This window comes from Myotis nattereri, assembly GCF_964212035.1.
Source record: "Myotis nattereri genome assembly, chromosome: X".
In the NCBI taxonomy this organism is placed as follows: domain Eukaryota; kingdom Metazoa; phylum Chordata; class Mammalia; order Chiroptera; family Vespertilionidae; genus Myotis; species Myotis nattereri.
Genome location: NC_138078.1, coordinates 8,694,151 through 8,710,398, shown reverse-complemented (window position 1 = coordinate 8,710,398; position 16,248 = coordinate 8,694,151). Strand labels below are relative to the sequence as shown.

Here is a 16,248-nt window from a genome sequence, read left to right as displayed (position 1 = left end):
ACAGGCCCCGCCACCACCCAGGAGTGACACCCCACCAAATCGCTGCCAAGACCCATGGCACAAAATGCAGTCCATAGCCTAGCCCAGCCTGGAAACAGTTGCTGTGGGCACTGGGTAATGACATCATGTAGCAATGCCGGGCTTCCTCTCTCTAGCGACTCGCCTGCTTGGAGTTTCTTCAGCCCAGGAACACGACTTGCTTTATAGGCAGGTGCAAACATTTTACACTTTAACCAAATGTCTGTGAAGCATTTCCCCCTGCCTCATCTCATTTGATCCTCACAGAAGTCCTGGAGTAGGTAGACAGGAGACTTGGTGGAATCCTGTTTTCTTTTCATTAGCCAGAAAACGGAGATTTAGAAAGTTTAGAAACTTGACACGACTGAAAAGAAGTAAGAAATGGTGGACCTTGAAAATGACTTCAGGTTTTCTCACTGCACAGAATATAGTCAAACACTGCTGTAGTTAAATATTTTACCCTTTGTTCTCCCTGTGTGATCTACAACAATAATCTGCTTTGTGTTGCTATTTACTGCTGTGTTGTTGACAATTACCTGAAAGAGAAATTGGGGTGCTTCCCTGGGATGGAAAAAGTTTAGTTAGATCAGAAAGCAGGTCTAATTAAACAAGTTTATTCTATATATAAGGCTAAGTTGACTCTCGCGTGCACAATACATATAAAGCTCTTGCTGGCGCCAGTTGCACGTGTGTGTTTCAATCTGTCATTGTCGATCATGAATTTGGTTGACACTTCTATTATAGAGAAAGGGCGAATAGCGATATTAAAATATTTCTTCTAATTAATTTCCTTTCAATGTGCATGAATCCATGCACCAGGCCACTAGTTTGATTATATATTGTCTATGGCAGCTTTTGTGGTACAATGTCAGAGTTTGAGACCTTACAGCCTTCAGAGTCTAAAATCTTCACTATCCTGCCTTTTAGAGAGTTTGGAGAACTTACAATTGCTTTGGTTAGTAGCAAGAAGCTGGGAGAAGTTGCTGTCTATACCTGCCCTGACCTCCCATTCCCACCCAGATCCATCTTTTCGCCACTTAAAGCGGAGAACCATTCGACAGAACTCCACAATATTCTTATCAGAATGAAAAATGTTGAAGTTGAAATTTATTCCTTCTCGAAAAGATAGTACAGAAAGACCATCCAACTTTACAGGAACAGCTGTGTTAACATTTGGAACAGCTGGGTCTTTTTAATGCTTTTGTTCACATTGCAAAGCAGAGCTTCTGTGCCAGTGAAACCAGATGAAATGGATCCTTGACAGGATAAAGGCAGCCCTGCACGTGGGGATTTAGGCAGGAGAGAAAGTGGAGAGAGGCTGTGTTTCATGCTGTGCTTGGATGTATTGGTGGGCTTGCAGACGGAGTGGACAGGCTTGGGTACCTTTTACTATCAGCAGACTATTCATTTTCTCCATTGCGTGGTCTTTGATTAGCTTCTTAGAAGCTCTCCACTGGGATCCATTTTCAAAAGGGAAGCCAGGAGTAGTTGCCTTGATACCTTGTTTTGTTTTACCCTTCTAAGCTCTTCTGGGCCATTGATTTCTTTGGAAGTAATCTTGTTTGGTTTCTGTCTACACGTGGTTCATGTTCTTCAGATAATTATCACTGTATAGAACAGTTCTCAACTCTTTAGCTTTCTCTTTAACACAGGGCCTCTTTATGTCCCAGCCACGTGGAACTTTTACTCTTTCATGCTTCCCGACTTTGTTCTGGCTTAGTATATTGATTGCTCTCTCCTTTGAATCTCTTGTGTTCCTTGGATATGTCTCTAAGAGCATTAGGCATTTGTTTAGTGGAGAGAAATTGGTGGGCTGCAGTGACTATGGAGATGAGAGAAGGGCGAGTCCCTGTGGCAATGGGCCTGGGTCTCTTCCTTCTTATTGAGCTCTGTTCAGTTCCATTTTGCTTCTTCCTGCCCTTCTCTCAACCACACTCAAGCTCGCAGTGGAGGTGCTGTCTTCCTACGGTGAGGTTATAGGAATGTTCTGGGTTCCCCTGCCCTCTTGTTCCTCAGGTCTCAGCCCCCTGGCCAGCCTGAGGCTGCCCTCATAATTAAGGCTGTGAAGCTGAGAAGGGGGGCTGTGGAGTCCCCCTCTTGACTGGGTGTTGTTAGATAATTCTCTGAAGGATTCGGGTGCTCTGGGATAGCCCTGTAGCCCACACATTTGCCTTGATTTAGAGACAAATTTGGAGGGAGGTAGATTTGACTTTTGGAACTTGGCCTTTCCTGCTGTTTTCTGACCTTGAATTCTTTCCTCCTCAAGTTCAAGTCATCTAACCCCCTTCCCTGCCTCTGCCACAGATGTCTGAGTGCTCAGGGTACAGCTGTGAACCCAATAGGCAGAGTCTTCATCTCTCAGGGTCTGCATTCTAGATGGAGGAGGAAGACAGCAAACAAATGAACAGAAAATATGAAGAAATACAAAATATGTTCATTTGCTTTTTATATGTGCTTTTTAAAATAGGAGTTTGCCTTGGGATGCAACTAGCAGTGATAGAGTTTGCAAGGAGCTGCCTTAACTTGAAAGGTAAGTCTGAGATTTATCTACTAACTTTTCATTTAAAATTATTCTTTCCACTTAAAATATTTTTCAGCAATATTGGTTAATTATTGAATTCATTTCTTAATCTTCAGATGCCAATTCCACAGAATTTGAGCCAAATGCCCGTGTTCCTGTGGTAAGTGGCTTGTTTATCTCTCTGGGTTGGGTTATTGTCATTTAAAATGAGTGTGCCTAAACTCATAAGGGCTATTATTATTATTTTTTCATTACACTATCAGGACATTTAAAATTATGTGAGCCCTGGCTGTTGCTCAGTGGTTAGAGCGTCGGCCCAAGGACTGAAGGGTTGTGTGTTTTATTCCTGGTCAAGGGTGCGCATGCTCCAACCCTGGCCCTGGTTGGGGTTCAGGAGGCAACCAATAGATGTCTCTCTCTCACATCAATGTTTCTCTCTCTCTCTCTCCCCCCCCCTCCTTCCTCCACTCCACTCTCTCTAAAAAAAATCAATGGGAAAAATATCCTTAGGTGAGGATTAAAAAAATTATATGTGAGATTATTATTACTGCTATTATTTTTTATTATATTGTCAGGACATTTAAAATTATATATGATTTTATTATTATTATTTTTTTTACATACAACTGCTTTGTTTTCAAGAGTCCATTTTGTCAGCTATGTTTTGAAGAAAGACACAATCCTGGACTGATTTATCTTTGCAGCAGTTCAAGCTTAATGTTTAGGAAAGGATTAAATTGACTGTGACAACAATTTATAACAGCTAATATAAATAAATGGGTTGGCCTGTCCCTAGACTCATCCCTGTCTGTCTAGTTTCCACACTGGTGGTCATCTGTCTTTCTAAAACAAAAGTGACAGCTGTTCTTCCGCTGCTCCTCATTTTCCACTAATTCCCTTTCCTGTAAAATATTCAGTTCAAGGTTCTTGGCTGGGAGTGAAGGCTATTATGCTCTGTCACCTGCTGCTTTGCTAATTCAACCCATGACATCCCTTCCTTTCTACACTTGGGATTTATGTTTGGGCACTCTGAACAAATTTTTTTTTATGTATCTTGAGATTCCCTATACCTAAGATGTTCCCCTCCTGCAACCTCCCTCCCCCTAGAATCTCAATGAAACCAATGAAGAATTTCATTAAAAAAAAATAAACCATGCCCGATGACTGACAACTTACTATTCATCCTGGGAAGCCTTTCCTGACCTCCTTTCTTTCTCAGCTTCTGCCTTCTGTGCTGTGGGGCAGGAAGAAATTTTCCTCTACACTTTTTTTTTTCAGCTGGTCTAATAATTAAGTTGACATGAGACGGAGTTACAAGAGAAAAATAATGAAATTTAATTACATACGTATGTATGGGAACCCCACATATATGAGAGAGTAAGAGTCCTGACATGTACAAGAGATTCAGAGACAGGGAAGGAAAATGAGATATGTGTGGCATCCTGAGCTAAGGATGAAGTAAGGTACCTTATGGGTTTACTTAGCATAATGATGTCTACATCTGTCTATGTTATAGCATCTATCAGTTCTTTGTTTCTTTTTATTGCTGAATAATATTCCATTATATAGACATACCACATTTTATTAATAAATTCGTCCATTGATGGACATTTGTATTGTTTCCACTTTTTTTTTTTACTATTATACTGCTATGAACATTGTGTACAAGTTGTTGTATGAACATATATTTTCATTTCACATGGGTATATATACCTAGGAGTGGAATTATGGATCATATGGTGACTATATGTTTAACCTTTCGAGGAATTGCCAGACTGTTTTCAAAATGACTGCAACATTTTACGTTCCCACCAGCAGTGTATGAGGGTTTCAATTTCTCTGCATCCTTAACACTTGTTATTGTCTGTCTTTTTCATTTTAGCCATTCTAGTGGGCATTAAGTTGTATCTCATTGTAGCTTTGATTTGCTCTTGCTTGATGGCTTAGATATTGAGCATCTTTTCATGTGCTTACTGACCACTTGTACATCATTTTTGGAGAAATGTCTATCCAGACTCCTTGCCCATTTTTAAGTTGGGTTATTTGTCTTTTTATTATTAAATTATAAGTGTTCTTTACATATTCTAGATACAAGTTTATTAGACATACCAGAGGCCTGGTGCACGAAATTCGTGCATGGGTGCGGTCCCTAGGCCTGGCTAGCAATCAAAGTGTGAGTGTTGGCATGGAAGGGCAGGTCCCAGCTGACCTCTGGGCCCTGGGTAGCACCTGGGCTGCCTGGCCCCCACGCGCCCCTCTCTGCCTGAGTCATGGTGCCCACGTCCCCACGTGGAGATGCAGTGAGCACAGCCGGATGCTGTGGGCCAGGGCACAGTGTGGGTGGGCCTCTGGGTCGCCCAGCAGCGTTGCACAGAAGCTGGGTGGGCAGTGTGCTGTCTCCCGGCCAGCCTTGCAGACCGGCTCTTGCACGAACCCACAGGGGCCCATCCAGCCCCTAAGGTGCCAGCGGCTGTGGCCCGGCTCACCTGGAAGAGGCCGCACAGTGCAGGGTGGGCTCCTCATGGGCATCCGGCACCTGAGCGCGGGGGCTTCCCTGTCGTGCGAGCCCTGGCATCCCGGGAAAAGGTAGCAGGGGGAGTGAGAGCAAGCTCAGCAGATACCCCGCATTCTCACTGCACCTCCGTCCCTGTCACCCCTGCCCCCAGGTAGCCAACGAGAGGTCTCATCCCCCTGCCTGGGTACCGTGAGTGGTTGGTCACTGCCACCCACCCCCAGTTCCCCATTCCAGCTCAGGGCCTGCTGGCTTGGGGGAGGGGTCGGGAGGTTGGCTGGCAGGCCCTGATCAGGGCCAGGGGAAAGGGCCAACTGCCACTGTGGGGGCAGGCAGTGGGCTGATTGGGGCCTGCCAGTGGGGGGAGGCACCCAGGAGGTTGGCTGCTGGACTCGAGGAGGGAGCTGACCCTCAGCTCCCCTCGGAAAGGGGCTGCATCTGTCACCACTCACCCCTGGTTCCCCGTCCCAGCCCGGGACCCGGCCCCAATCAGGCGATGGGGGCCTGCTGGCCAAGGGGAGAGACCGGGAGGTTGGCCAGCAGGCCCCATCCAGTGATTGTGGCCTGCGGGCTGGAGGCAGCTCCTGTATTGAGCATTTGCCCCCTGGTGGTCAGTGCATGTGATAGCAACCGGTCATCTGGTCATGCTGTCTTAAAGGTCATTTAGGCATATATATATAATCTGGACTATTGACATTTTGGACTAGGTAATTGTAGTGGGGACAGTCCTATGCATTGTAGGATGTTGAGGAGCCTCCTTGGCTTCTTCTTACTAAATGTTAATAGTACAAATCTCCCAACCCCTAATGGTGACACTAAAAAATTGTGACAGCAGCCCTAACCGGTTTAGCTCTGTGGATAGAGCATCGGCCTGCAGACTGAAAGGTCCCATGTTCGATTCCGGTCAAGGGCATGTACCTTGGTTGTGGGCAACATCCCCAGTAAGGGGTGTGCAGGAGATAGCTGATTGATGTTTCTCTCTCTCTCATCGATGTTTCTAACTCTCTATCCCTCTTCCTTCCTCTCTGTAAAAAAATCAATAAAATATATTTAAAAAAAATTGTGACACCAAACATCCCCTGGGGGCACAGGCAGACTATCCCCCCCCCCCCCATTGAGAACCATTGATTTAGAGACATCCACTTATAATTCTCCTCCCTCCAACCTGCTTCCTCCCTTCCCTTATGACAGCCATTAGTTCTTATTTTGGGGGGTTATCTTTACATTTTTAAAATATAAGTAAACCTGTATATCTATCTGTAACCCTTTCCCCTTCTTCAATAAGTGGTAGCATACTCTGCACATTTTTTCTACCTTTTTTTTTTTTCACTTAACACTTTATGCTCGAGATCACTCCATGGAAGGATATTGAGATACTCTTTACTCCTTTTATAGCTTGCATTTTAGACCACAATGAACCATAACTTGCAAGAGTTCCTTATGAGGCTTTAAACATATTTCCTGACTGATGGCTGAAATGACTGTATAGGCAAATCATGGGCTTTCTTTTTTAAGATAATACTTTGGGTTAGGAAATTATTTTACCAGTAGGTGCCACTATTACACAGCTTTGGCAACGTTCTTTGATGACCGTCCTTTAACTGGTTGTGTGTGTGTGGGTACATGGGTGTACCCACACACATATGGATATGTGTTTCCTTTTTTTTAATCTTCACCTGAGGAGTGAGGATATTTTTTCCATTGATTTTTAGAGAGAGTGGAAGGGAGGAGAGAGAGAGAGAGAGAGAGAGAGAGAACACAACGATGGAGATGTGCCACCCACACACTCCCCAACCGGGGGCAGGGACCAAACCTGCAACCCAGGTATGTGCCCTTGACTGGAATCGAACCTGAGACCCTCTGGTGCCCAGGCCAATGCTCTAACCACTGAGAAAACCTGGCCAGGGCTGTGTTTCCTTTTTAACAAATACATATGTTAGCATTCTTGAGACACTGTTTCCTCTTTCTTTTTGTACTGATCACTTCACATCAACACAAGGGATCTTCCATATGCTTGCCTTGTTGTCTGCATCATTCTTTAACCTGTCTCATGTTGATGAATTTTTAGATTGTGTCCATTATTTTGCTACTTTAAATAATACTGCAAAATAGTATCTATATTCATATGTCCTTGTACTCACACATACACACTTCTATGAGATGAATTCCTAGAGGAGGATTTGCTAAATCAGAGGATATGTGAGTTTTACATTTTGAAAGCATATACTCATAAGTGAGATGGGAACAATAAAACCTAATTGCTACTGAACATCTTCATGGCCTGCAATCAGTTTGTTGGAGAAAAATAGCCTTAAGAGCCAGCATTTGTGATGATGGTGAGAAGTCTTATTAAAGAAAAAGACCAAGGTAATGGAATCATCAGGCAGCAAACACTAGGAAGCCTAGGGAATCACTTAAACTTGAGCAAATAATAATACTTACAATGAATAATGGCCATTCTGGCCCTTCTAGCTAAAAAAGTAAATAATTTGGAAACCAGGAGCCTCCTTTAGGTGTTTTTGCTGTTAAATCATTTTTCCTCTACCCTTTTAGGTTCTTGGCTGAGAGCCCCCTCTATACTCAAAGCCAGATTAACAGGAAAACACACACACAAAGTTTAATAACATGTACCTTCTGTATACATGGGAGAGACCCAGGAAAATGGTGTAACTCCCTGAAATGGCCCAAACTACCACCTTAAATACCATCTCCAGCTAAAGACAAAAGAAGATGTTAGGGGTGAGGGGATCCAATTATGGGAGGTGACCAGGAAAAGAAGAAAAGAAGAATAAGGTTGTTATGCAGATATAAATCCTCCACCTTCTCCTTTGATGAGTTTCTAGAGACTTACTAGAGGAATCACCTCCTCTTCCTGATACAGATGGGGAGACAACCTTACAATGGAGATTTCCCTTATAAAAGAGTAACTTACTCATTTCCAGAGCTTCTCCCCTGTCTGCTATTTCTTAAAAATAATCAGCTCAAGTGAATCCCTATGTCAAAGAGACATATTCTGGGGTGTTAAATTCTGATTTCCTTCATGAGCTATTATGACTTACCTCTGGCATGCATGATTAGTCTTACAGTTGCTTATGAAATCATTAGAGACACTGGCAACCAGGACAGATATCTAAGAGGAGTTGTCTCATCCTATATAATAAAAGCCTAGTATGCTAAGTGTCTGGTCGTCTGGTCGTCCGTTTAGCCAATCAAAGAGTAATATGCTAATGATATGCCAAGGCTGCTGAACATGCACTGACCACCAAGGGGCAGACAGTCGATTGGTTGACCAGTCACTATCATGTGCACTGACTACCAGGTGGCAGACGCTCTGACCGGTAGCTTAGCTTGCTGTTGGGGTCCAGCTGATCAGGATTGAGTGAGATGGGCTGGACATGTCCTGGAGCCCTCCCACGGTTCTTCCCTGGCTGGCCAACCCCTGTCCCCCCCCCCCGCCCCCCCGGCCCCGATTGTGCACCGATGGGATCCCTCGGCTTGGCCTGTGCCCTCTTGCAATCCAGGCTGAGGAACATCCCCCCTCCCTGAGCTTACTAATTTCATGCACCAGACCTCTAGTATACACATAAAAGAAGAAATAGATATTTCTCTAAGAATAAAGGTAAACTCTTTCTGAGTCTGTGAGTACCAGAAGAGAGTGAGTAAAATTTATTTTATTGTGCCATTTCTCTGCTTAATCCACATAGTAAAATAGAAGGCTCCGGGCCTTTGTGGAAATTTAGGGTTCTACAGCAAATTTGATATTTGGCCTGCTTCAAAGTAGCTTTACCTGCCTTCTAGATGATGCTTACCAGGAATACAGCTGTAGCTTGTATTCTGACTGTATCAATCACAATGCTGCTGCTGACACGCTTGACCTTGAATTTGGCTTTAGACCTCTCCAGTTCAAGTAGAGGATAGTTCACAGCATTGTGGACTTTATTAATTAGAGTATCTTTGACTTTTGAGACATATATAGGAAAAGGATATCAATCCAATATTTAGGTATGTGGATATGTTTAATTTTTAGCATTTCTTTTGTTTATTGAAAACAGTAACTTTAAAGATCTGAATTTACATAAAATAGAATATCCTGAAAACAGAACCATGTTCTACCTTCAGGCACATCAACACACACATGCACACTTGGATGGTGGTACTGGTAAGGAAAATTTATAAATTTGGAGCATTTTAAGCAGATGTCAATGGAAATTTGAGATTGCAGTAGTTGATATTATTTCACCTTTAGTTATTTATCATACATATGACTTCTTTTATACCTTTTGGATCCAGGGATTTTCAAAGTCAAAATTAATTTTACATCTCACACAGTGGATTTGTGAAATATTCACAAATAATTAAAAGTCAGCTCAGGTGAAGGGTAATTTGTGTTATTCATTAAGTATAATTAATGCATAACATTTTCCTACCTTTAGTTGAAGCCGTATTTGAAATATTTTCTTTTTCCATGTTATTTTTCATCAGCTTTACATGGAAAGCAAATTAAGAAGTGTTTTTAAAAAAACACCCAGACAGCCACTTACAGTAACTTTTCAGGCAACTTTTATTACTTTGAAGACTGCTTTGCATTTAGAACATTGTAGTACTAGTAAACACCTCCCAACTAACAAAACGACCTTATAGAAGTCATTTGGAGCTTAGTTTGGGCTAAGGAACTTTACCTATAAAAGCAGCTGTCAAGAAGACAGCTATACTATGGGTAAAATAGCCTTTTATGGACTAGTCTGGGAGCCTGATAGTCACTTAATTCTGTCTCTGTGGATGATAGATTCAGAATTGATATCAGGCTGTTGGCCATAGTAACTGCTCTCTATTTGGAGAAAGAAAAATTCTTCCAGGCATCATCTCCACTGTCTAATGGCTAGGGCATCTTTTCCACCAGACCTCCCCCTTAGCCTCAGTCTACTTTTTGAAAAGAGACAGCATGGCTAGGAAAAAGCCCCATTATTGAATCACAGGGTAGTCTATAATTTTAACAATAAATGAATGACTAAATGAGTACTTCAAAGCTAATGTATTTTAAAGCTTTTATACCTGGAGCTCAATAGGAAAAGCCTTAGAAATAGGTATTTCAACCCTTTAAAAGATTTTCTTTGCACTAAAAATAACTGGATGCTAGCGGAAAGAGATTATTAAAAAGAAAAGAGTCACTGTGCGTTTGTAGCTCATCCACTTAAGTGCAGTCCTAAACAGAGTGTATTACAAAGTGCTGCCACAACCCTGCTTGCAGTTTAGTTGGAGACACAACAGACTGGTGAAATATATAACTAAAATATGGGCAGCATGTGAACACGCCCTTATTAATGCTACCAGCATGGTAGGCTGTTCTATATCCATGCCGTCCAATATGGGAATCATCAGCCACATGGGGCTATGGAGCACTTGAGGTGTAGCTGAGGAACTGAATTTTACATTTTAGTTAATTTAAATGTCAATAACCACCTGATATAATGGCCAGGGTATTGCACAGCACAGTAGACCTTCATTTAGCATGGCAGCCAAGGACTTTCATGATCTAAAGCCAGTGTGACCTCTTTATTCATCAGAGCCAGCTTTACAGCCAAAATGCAGTGTGTATGTTCCCTGAACTGCCTCGCACTTGAACATGATGTGTGTATTTGGGGTGTTTTCTCTCCTTTTGAATGTCCAGGCTTCCTCCTCCCTGCAGGTTCCCCTCAAGGCTCTTCCTACAAATCCTAGTTGAAATACTACTTCTTCAATTAAGCCTTCCCATGGCCTGATCCCAGACTTACTGACTTAGGATCTGCGTATAATGCTTTGGCCATACTAGGTGCTTTCTATATGTTGTAATTGAAAAAGAGAATGTATATATCCTCTGAGAGTGGCTGATTGGGATTAGAACATAAGCTAAACTGGGAAGTTAGCATGCCCTAAATATTAGAACTCAACAAAACACATGCAACAAAAAATAAAACCCCAACTACAGACTGATGCTGGTTATTAATAAAGATGTGAAAATCTTAAATAAAAGATTAGAATGGTCTAATTTAAAACCAATCATGACTGGATAGTTTTTCTCAGGAATTAAATTGATTAACGTATCATATTTATCAAACAAAAGGGAGAACCCTCATATGGCCACAGGTGCTCAATAGGCAGTCTATAGTATCTAAACCTGGGTGCTCACAATTTCATAACAAACTAGGAGGAAAAGGATACTTTTTAAATAACAGAAAGACTATCTTTTACAAAGCAATATCCAACAGGAAATTCAATGGGAAAATAGTAGAACGTTCCTATTAAAACCAGAAATGAATAAAAGATGTGCAGTATTGTGACTAATAAAGTTGTTAAAATGAGACCGACTAATGCTGTCTGGGGAGTGAAGCTGTCATTCTCCTGCCTGTTTATAGAAATAAGAATCAATACAACCTTCTGGAAAATCAGTTAGGTGGTCTATTTCACAAACCATAAAAATATTCATACCCTCTGACTCAGACATTCACTTCCCAGAAATCCTCCTAAGGAAATCCAATATGTTGACAGAGAGATATGAACAGTTACTCATTATGACATTATTTAGAAAAATCAGAAATGGCAATAATCTAAATGCCCCACAATGGAGAAATAGTTAAGACTATTATGGGATATCCCTACAGTAGAATATAATTGGTCATTAGAAATGTTTAAGGCATTTTATGCCACGAGAATGTGTGTGTGTTGAATTAGAATGATCCAAATTGTATTTAAACATTAAACATTTCCTCGCTGTGTATACAAATCTCCTTTGTTTCTAGGTGGAAGAGTTAAAAGTCAGTTTTCTTTCTTTTTGGTTAAATTCCCCTCCTATACTCCTTTCCCCTCTCCCGCCTCCCCAGCTGGACTCAGCAAGGGAGCCTGAGCTGTTTCTCAGTACCCAGTGCTCCAGCAGCGCAGCATGCCAGAGCTGGAACGGGACTATGTCTTCCTGTCCCTTTTATTTTACACATCACATACCAGAACCAAGGCCACCCCCTTGGACGGAATACAGCTGACAGTTGGTCCTGCACTCCTACTCTGAGAGGGTCAGTGATTCAAAAAGCACAGTGAGTGCTGGGAGATGACTTTAAAGACAAGTGTCTGTTCTCTGAAGTCTGTTTCTCACTAGCTGTTGACTACAGTTGAAATTAGAAATGATGTGAGTAGTAAGTAGTCGGGAGGGAAGAGCAAGGACAGGATTATTCTGGTGGAAGAGTGGAGTGAGGGAGTTGGTTTGGCACAGCAGAATTCTTTTTTTAATTCTTTATTGTTGAAAGTATTACATATGTCTCCCTTTCCCCCCATTGACCTCTCCCAGCCTGCTCCTGCCCCCCAGCACAGACCCTCACCCTCCTACTGTGTGTGTCCATTGGTTATCCTTATGTGCATGCATACAAGTCCTTTGGTTGATCTGTCTTCCCTCTGAGGTTTGATGGTGTGTCCGATGCTTCTCTGTCTCTGGATCTATTTTTGTTCATCAGTTTATATTGTTCATTATATTCCATAAATGAGTGAGATCATAGCAGGATTCTTTCCATGTCTCTGATACCACCTCTGTAGTCTTGGTCAAGACCATGGAACTATTCTGGACCTTTTTCTTTTTAATTAAAAAATCTATAAAATTAGATTGATGAATCAGACTAAGGTTACTTTCAAATTTATTAAACTATGGAGGTCAGTAATTGACAAGGTGAGGCATGTCTTAAGAATTTCTTTATTAGCAGTAATTGGCTATCACTACAAGATCGTTATAATTGGAAAGAACTTAATAGAGACATTGGGGACTCCATGTAGAATATGACTCTTTCCAGGTGCTCTTCTCTTGGCGAGCAGAATGGTATCATTTTGTTTTTTTCTTTTACTGAGATAACTTGTTGAGTAACCCCTGGAATTCTTCGAAACTAACTTCTCCATCTCCGTTCTTGTCCAGTTCTTTAAAAAGATCCTCTAGGGTGTTTGGACCCTGGTGTTAGACAAAGAGGATGGGATGAGGAGAGGAGAGAAAATGAATCAGTTATGTACTGCTACACATTCTCCGAAATTAGAGCACTGAGTCTGCATTCCAAGAAGGCAGCTGAGCTTTTGATCACATGCTACTGATAGTGGTGGCAAAACCAACTTTAGCTGTAATTGCTCCATGTCACAGAACGGGCTACCCTTTTTATTTTCTTTAACATACACTTATTATTTTAATATTGATAATGTGTATTTTAATAGAATTGGTTTTCTATGTAATCTTAAGTATTTTCCTTTATGCTTCTAAAATCATTTTAAAAAAATATATATTTTTATTGATTTCAGAGGGCAAGGGAGAGGGAGAGAGAGAGATAGAAACATCAGTGACGAGAGAGAATCATTGATTGGCTGCCTCCTGCATGCCCCCCAATAGGGATCGAGCCTGCAACCCAGGCATGTGCCCTTGATGGGAACTGAACCTGGTACCCTTCAGTCTGCAGGCTGATGCTCTATCCACTGAGCCAAACTGGCTAGGGCTAAAACCATTTTTTTTGAGATGGAGCCCAAGTGCTTCACTGGACTTCTGAGGGACCCACACCCACAAATAGTTGAGGATCCCTGGCCAAAGGTTTCCTGGAAGCTGATTTGTGTCTTCCTCCAGGGCTGGCATATAATCAAGGCATTACACATGGCTTATTGCTGGCTGGTACTGTGTCAAGGGCTTTTGGTAGCTTGTACAATTCTCTCAACCACCCTGTGTGGGAGATCCACTTTACAGATGAGGAAACTGAGGATCCGAAACAGCTGTTGACTTACTCCAGGACCCACAGCTGGTAAGTGGGGGACTTGGAGTCCAAACATTGACTCTAGAGCCCAAACCCTTAACCAGCAGCTACTGTCATTTTTTCCAAACCTTGGGCCGCAGCCCACCTCTATGCTAGGCAAGATGACTTTGGATCAGTGGTTCTCACACTTGGACATGCATCAGAATCACGAGATGGGCTTCCTGACCTTAGTAAATACAGATTTTAACCATAAGAAAATGAGAAGACAATGGATTGTAAGGTCATTGAATTCAGCCACTATTCTTTTTAGTGCTAATAATAGAAACCTTTTCATATGTCATATGGGCAGAAGGGACATTTCTGGTTAAAACCTGGGAAGCAAATGCTTTCTTCTGAAGTTACAGCTAACAAGTGACCAAGTTGGATATGCCAATTGCAGCCCTTCCATTTTGAAGATGGCTTCCAGTTGCGAAGGGAAGAAAGCTCATTGGAGGCAGACAGAGAACCCACCTTTCCCCATTCCTTTTTACTTCTAGGTGCGCTTTGATTTTGACAACTCTGGGATGGTTCTTTATGGCGAAAGAAATTTTATCCTTTCCCGAAGGTCATTGAGAAATGGATGGTTGCCTCATTAACACAAATTTAGTTGCTTAACACAAATGAACAGCAATTTAAATGCTTTTGAAATATAAATGGGTTTCTATAGAAAATAATTTGTCAGTGGGAAGCGGGTTTTCTTAACAGACTGTCCAGTAAGTGTTGGTCTTGTTGAGAGATCCTACCTATAATGATGAAGTACGTCCAAGGCCAAGTAATACTAATTTACTGGCCTCTATTTTTCAAAAGCCTGACATGGACGTGCTGAATCCAGGCTGATGGTCTTTGTGTGTTTGCGTGGCAACCTGTGCATCTTCCAGGCCTAGCTTGGCAGAAGTGCCATCACTGCTTCCATTACTATGGCTAGTCCAGAGAGTTCTGTGCTAAGGTTATGGAGGAGAGGAGGCTGGGCCCCTGCTTTCTAGGATCTTGCCATATGGAATGTGGTCTGCCACCAGCGGAGGAAAGCACACGTTAAATGCTCTCCCTCTGTGATGCCTGTGTCTTGGCTGCTGTGTGCTCTACCCCAGGTGGAACTCTGATCAATATCTCAGACCTCAGCCTCTTCCTGGCTCTTTTCCTTTCCCCTCTCCCGTCTCTCCCTTCCCCTCCCTCATTCAGAGGCCCGTTCAGGGGGCTCTGCAGTTGTGCACTTACTTTTAGTAAACTGGGGAATTCAGTCTGAATCAATAGTCTCAGCTCCTCTTTCGACAGCTGATTTGGATCACCTTCTTTAGCTGCGTATTTTTCAAAAATGCTCTTCAGTTCGTTAGGAGACATTTTTGCACTCATTTTGGTGTCCTGTAAATTGGGAAAGAAATGAGCTTACCAAAAAGCTGAAGTGGAGTTTTATACTAATGATTGCCAGCAGGAGTTCATTGCCATTGGGCTATTTCCTTGGCACAGATGGGGGATAGTAAAGAAAAGGCTGGGGAGTGGAGTGAGGGGCTAGGGGGAGTAATTGAGGGGGAGGAGGAGAAGAGAGGGAGTGGAAATTATGGGAAACGCACTAGTGACTGCAAACATGTTTTAAAAATAGTCATTTTAGACAGTATGTTAAATGCCTGTTCTGAGAGTACATCTGTTAGGAGATAGTCCCTGAAGCCAAACACTTTAATTAGTAATTATGACATTCTTCACTTTTTATGTATCTGGTCTGCACTCGGTAGGCTGTAGTCTTGCAGAAACCTGACAACAGCTTCTAGCCTTTAAATGACTGTAATATCTTTAGAGAGCACCAACCCACTTTCTCTTCAGACCATTATCTTTCACACCCTTCTGAAAGGAGACAGAAAGAGCTCCAGGTAGTACTAAAAGCAAGCACACTTACCTGGTCACCGAACAGCAAGGCAGCTGGGAGAACAAAACAGCAGTATGGAGAGTTGAGCAGATCATGTGGCTTTTATAGTCTGTGCAGAAGGACACACCACCCTGATGATGAAATTTTCCTTTCGTTTGCCATTTAAAGGTAATTATTAATGGTTTTTGAAATCCAATCTTAAGACTGCATGAACCTTATAATTAAGGGTGTTGTAAAATTGGCCAACCGGCACAGACTTGTTAAAGCACCTGACCCATAGAATGGGTTCCTAGGTCTTCCTAGGTCAAGAGGAACAGTTCAAACAGGAGTCCCCCAGGTAGGGACAGTCTTCTCCAACAGGACTTTAGCCAGCAGGAGGCAGTAACCTGTCTACAAGGGAAAGCTTCAGCCCAGTGAGAAAACACAGACCATGACTAAAACATATTCATATCCATGAGACAGGGGAAGCTGTATGAAATCTGTTTGCCACACCTCAAATGGTCCGTTAGGCAATTTAAAATGTCCAGGGGCAGTGCAGACAGGTTTCCCCAGGTTGTGTCTT

At 42.4% G+C, this 16,248-nt stretch overlaps 2 protein-coding genes across 4 annotated transcripts in view; one reads left to right on the top strand and one right to left on the bottom strand.

Moving 5' to 3' along the window:
- CTPS2 (CTP synthase 2) overlaps positions 1-16,248 on the top strand; it is a 124,245-nt gene that overhangs the window by 50,675 nt on the left and 57,322 nt on the right. For all 3 annotated transcript variants that reach the window (XM_081080945.1, XM_081080947.1, XM_081080946.1), the window contains 2 exons: positions 2,486-2,548; positions 2,656-2,699. In XM_081080945.1, the coding sequence (XP_080937071.1) occupies positions 2,486-2,548; positions 2,656-2,699 (107 nt within the window). The remainder of the gene's footprint in view (positions 1-2,485; positions 2,549-2,655; positions 2,700-16,248) is intronic.
- On the bottom strand, positions 12,308-15,756 carry S100G (S100 calcium binding protein G). Its single transcript, XM_081080948.1, has 3 exons — positions 15,717-15,756; positions 15,044-15,187; positions 12,308-13,011 (listed from the first exon to the last, which is right to left on the bottom strand). The coding sequence occupies exons 2-3, from the start codon at positions 15,176-15,178 to the stop codon at positions 12,907-12,909; spliced, it is 240 nt and encodes a 79-aa protein (XP_080937074.1). The 5' UTR covers positions 15,179-15,187; positions 15,717-15,756; the 3' UTR covers positions 12,308-12,906.

Excerpts from the sequence above, each read along its gene's own strand:
- S100G (XM_081080948.1), bottom strand. The coding sequence starts at position 15,178 with ATGAGTGCAAAAATGTCTCCTAACGAACTGAAGAGCATTTTTGAAAAA. Across the intron at positions 13,012-15,043 it reads AATTCCCCAGTTTACTAAAA|GGTCCAAACACCCTAGAGGA; the intron begins GTAAGTGCACAA and ends GTCTAACACCAG.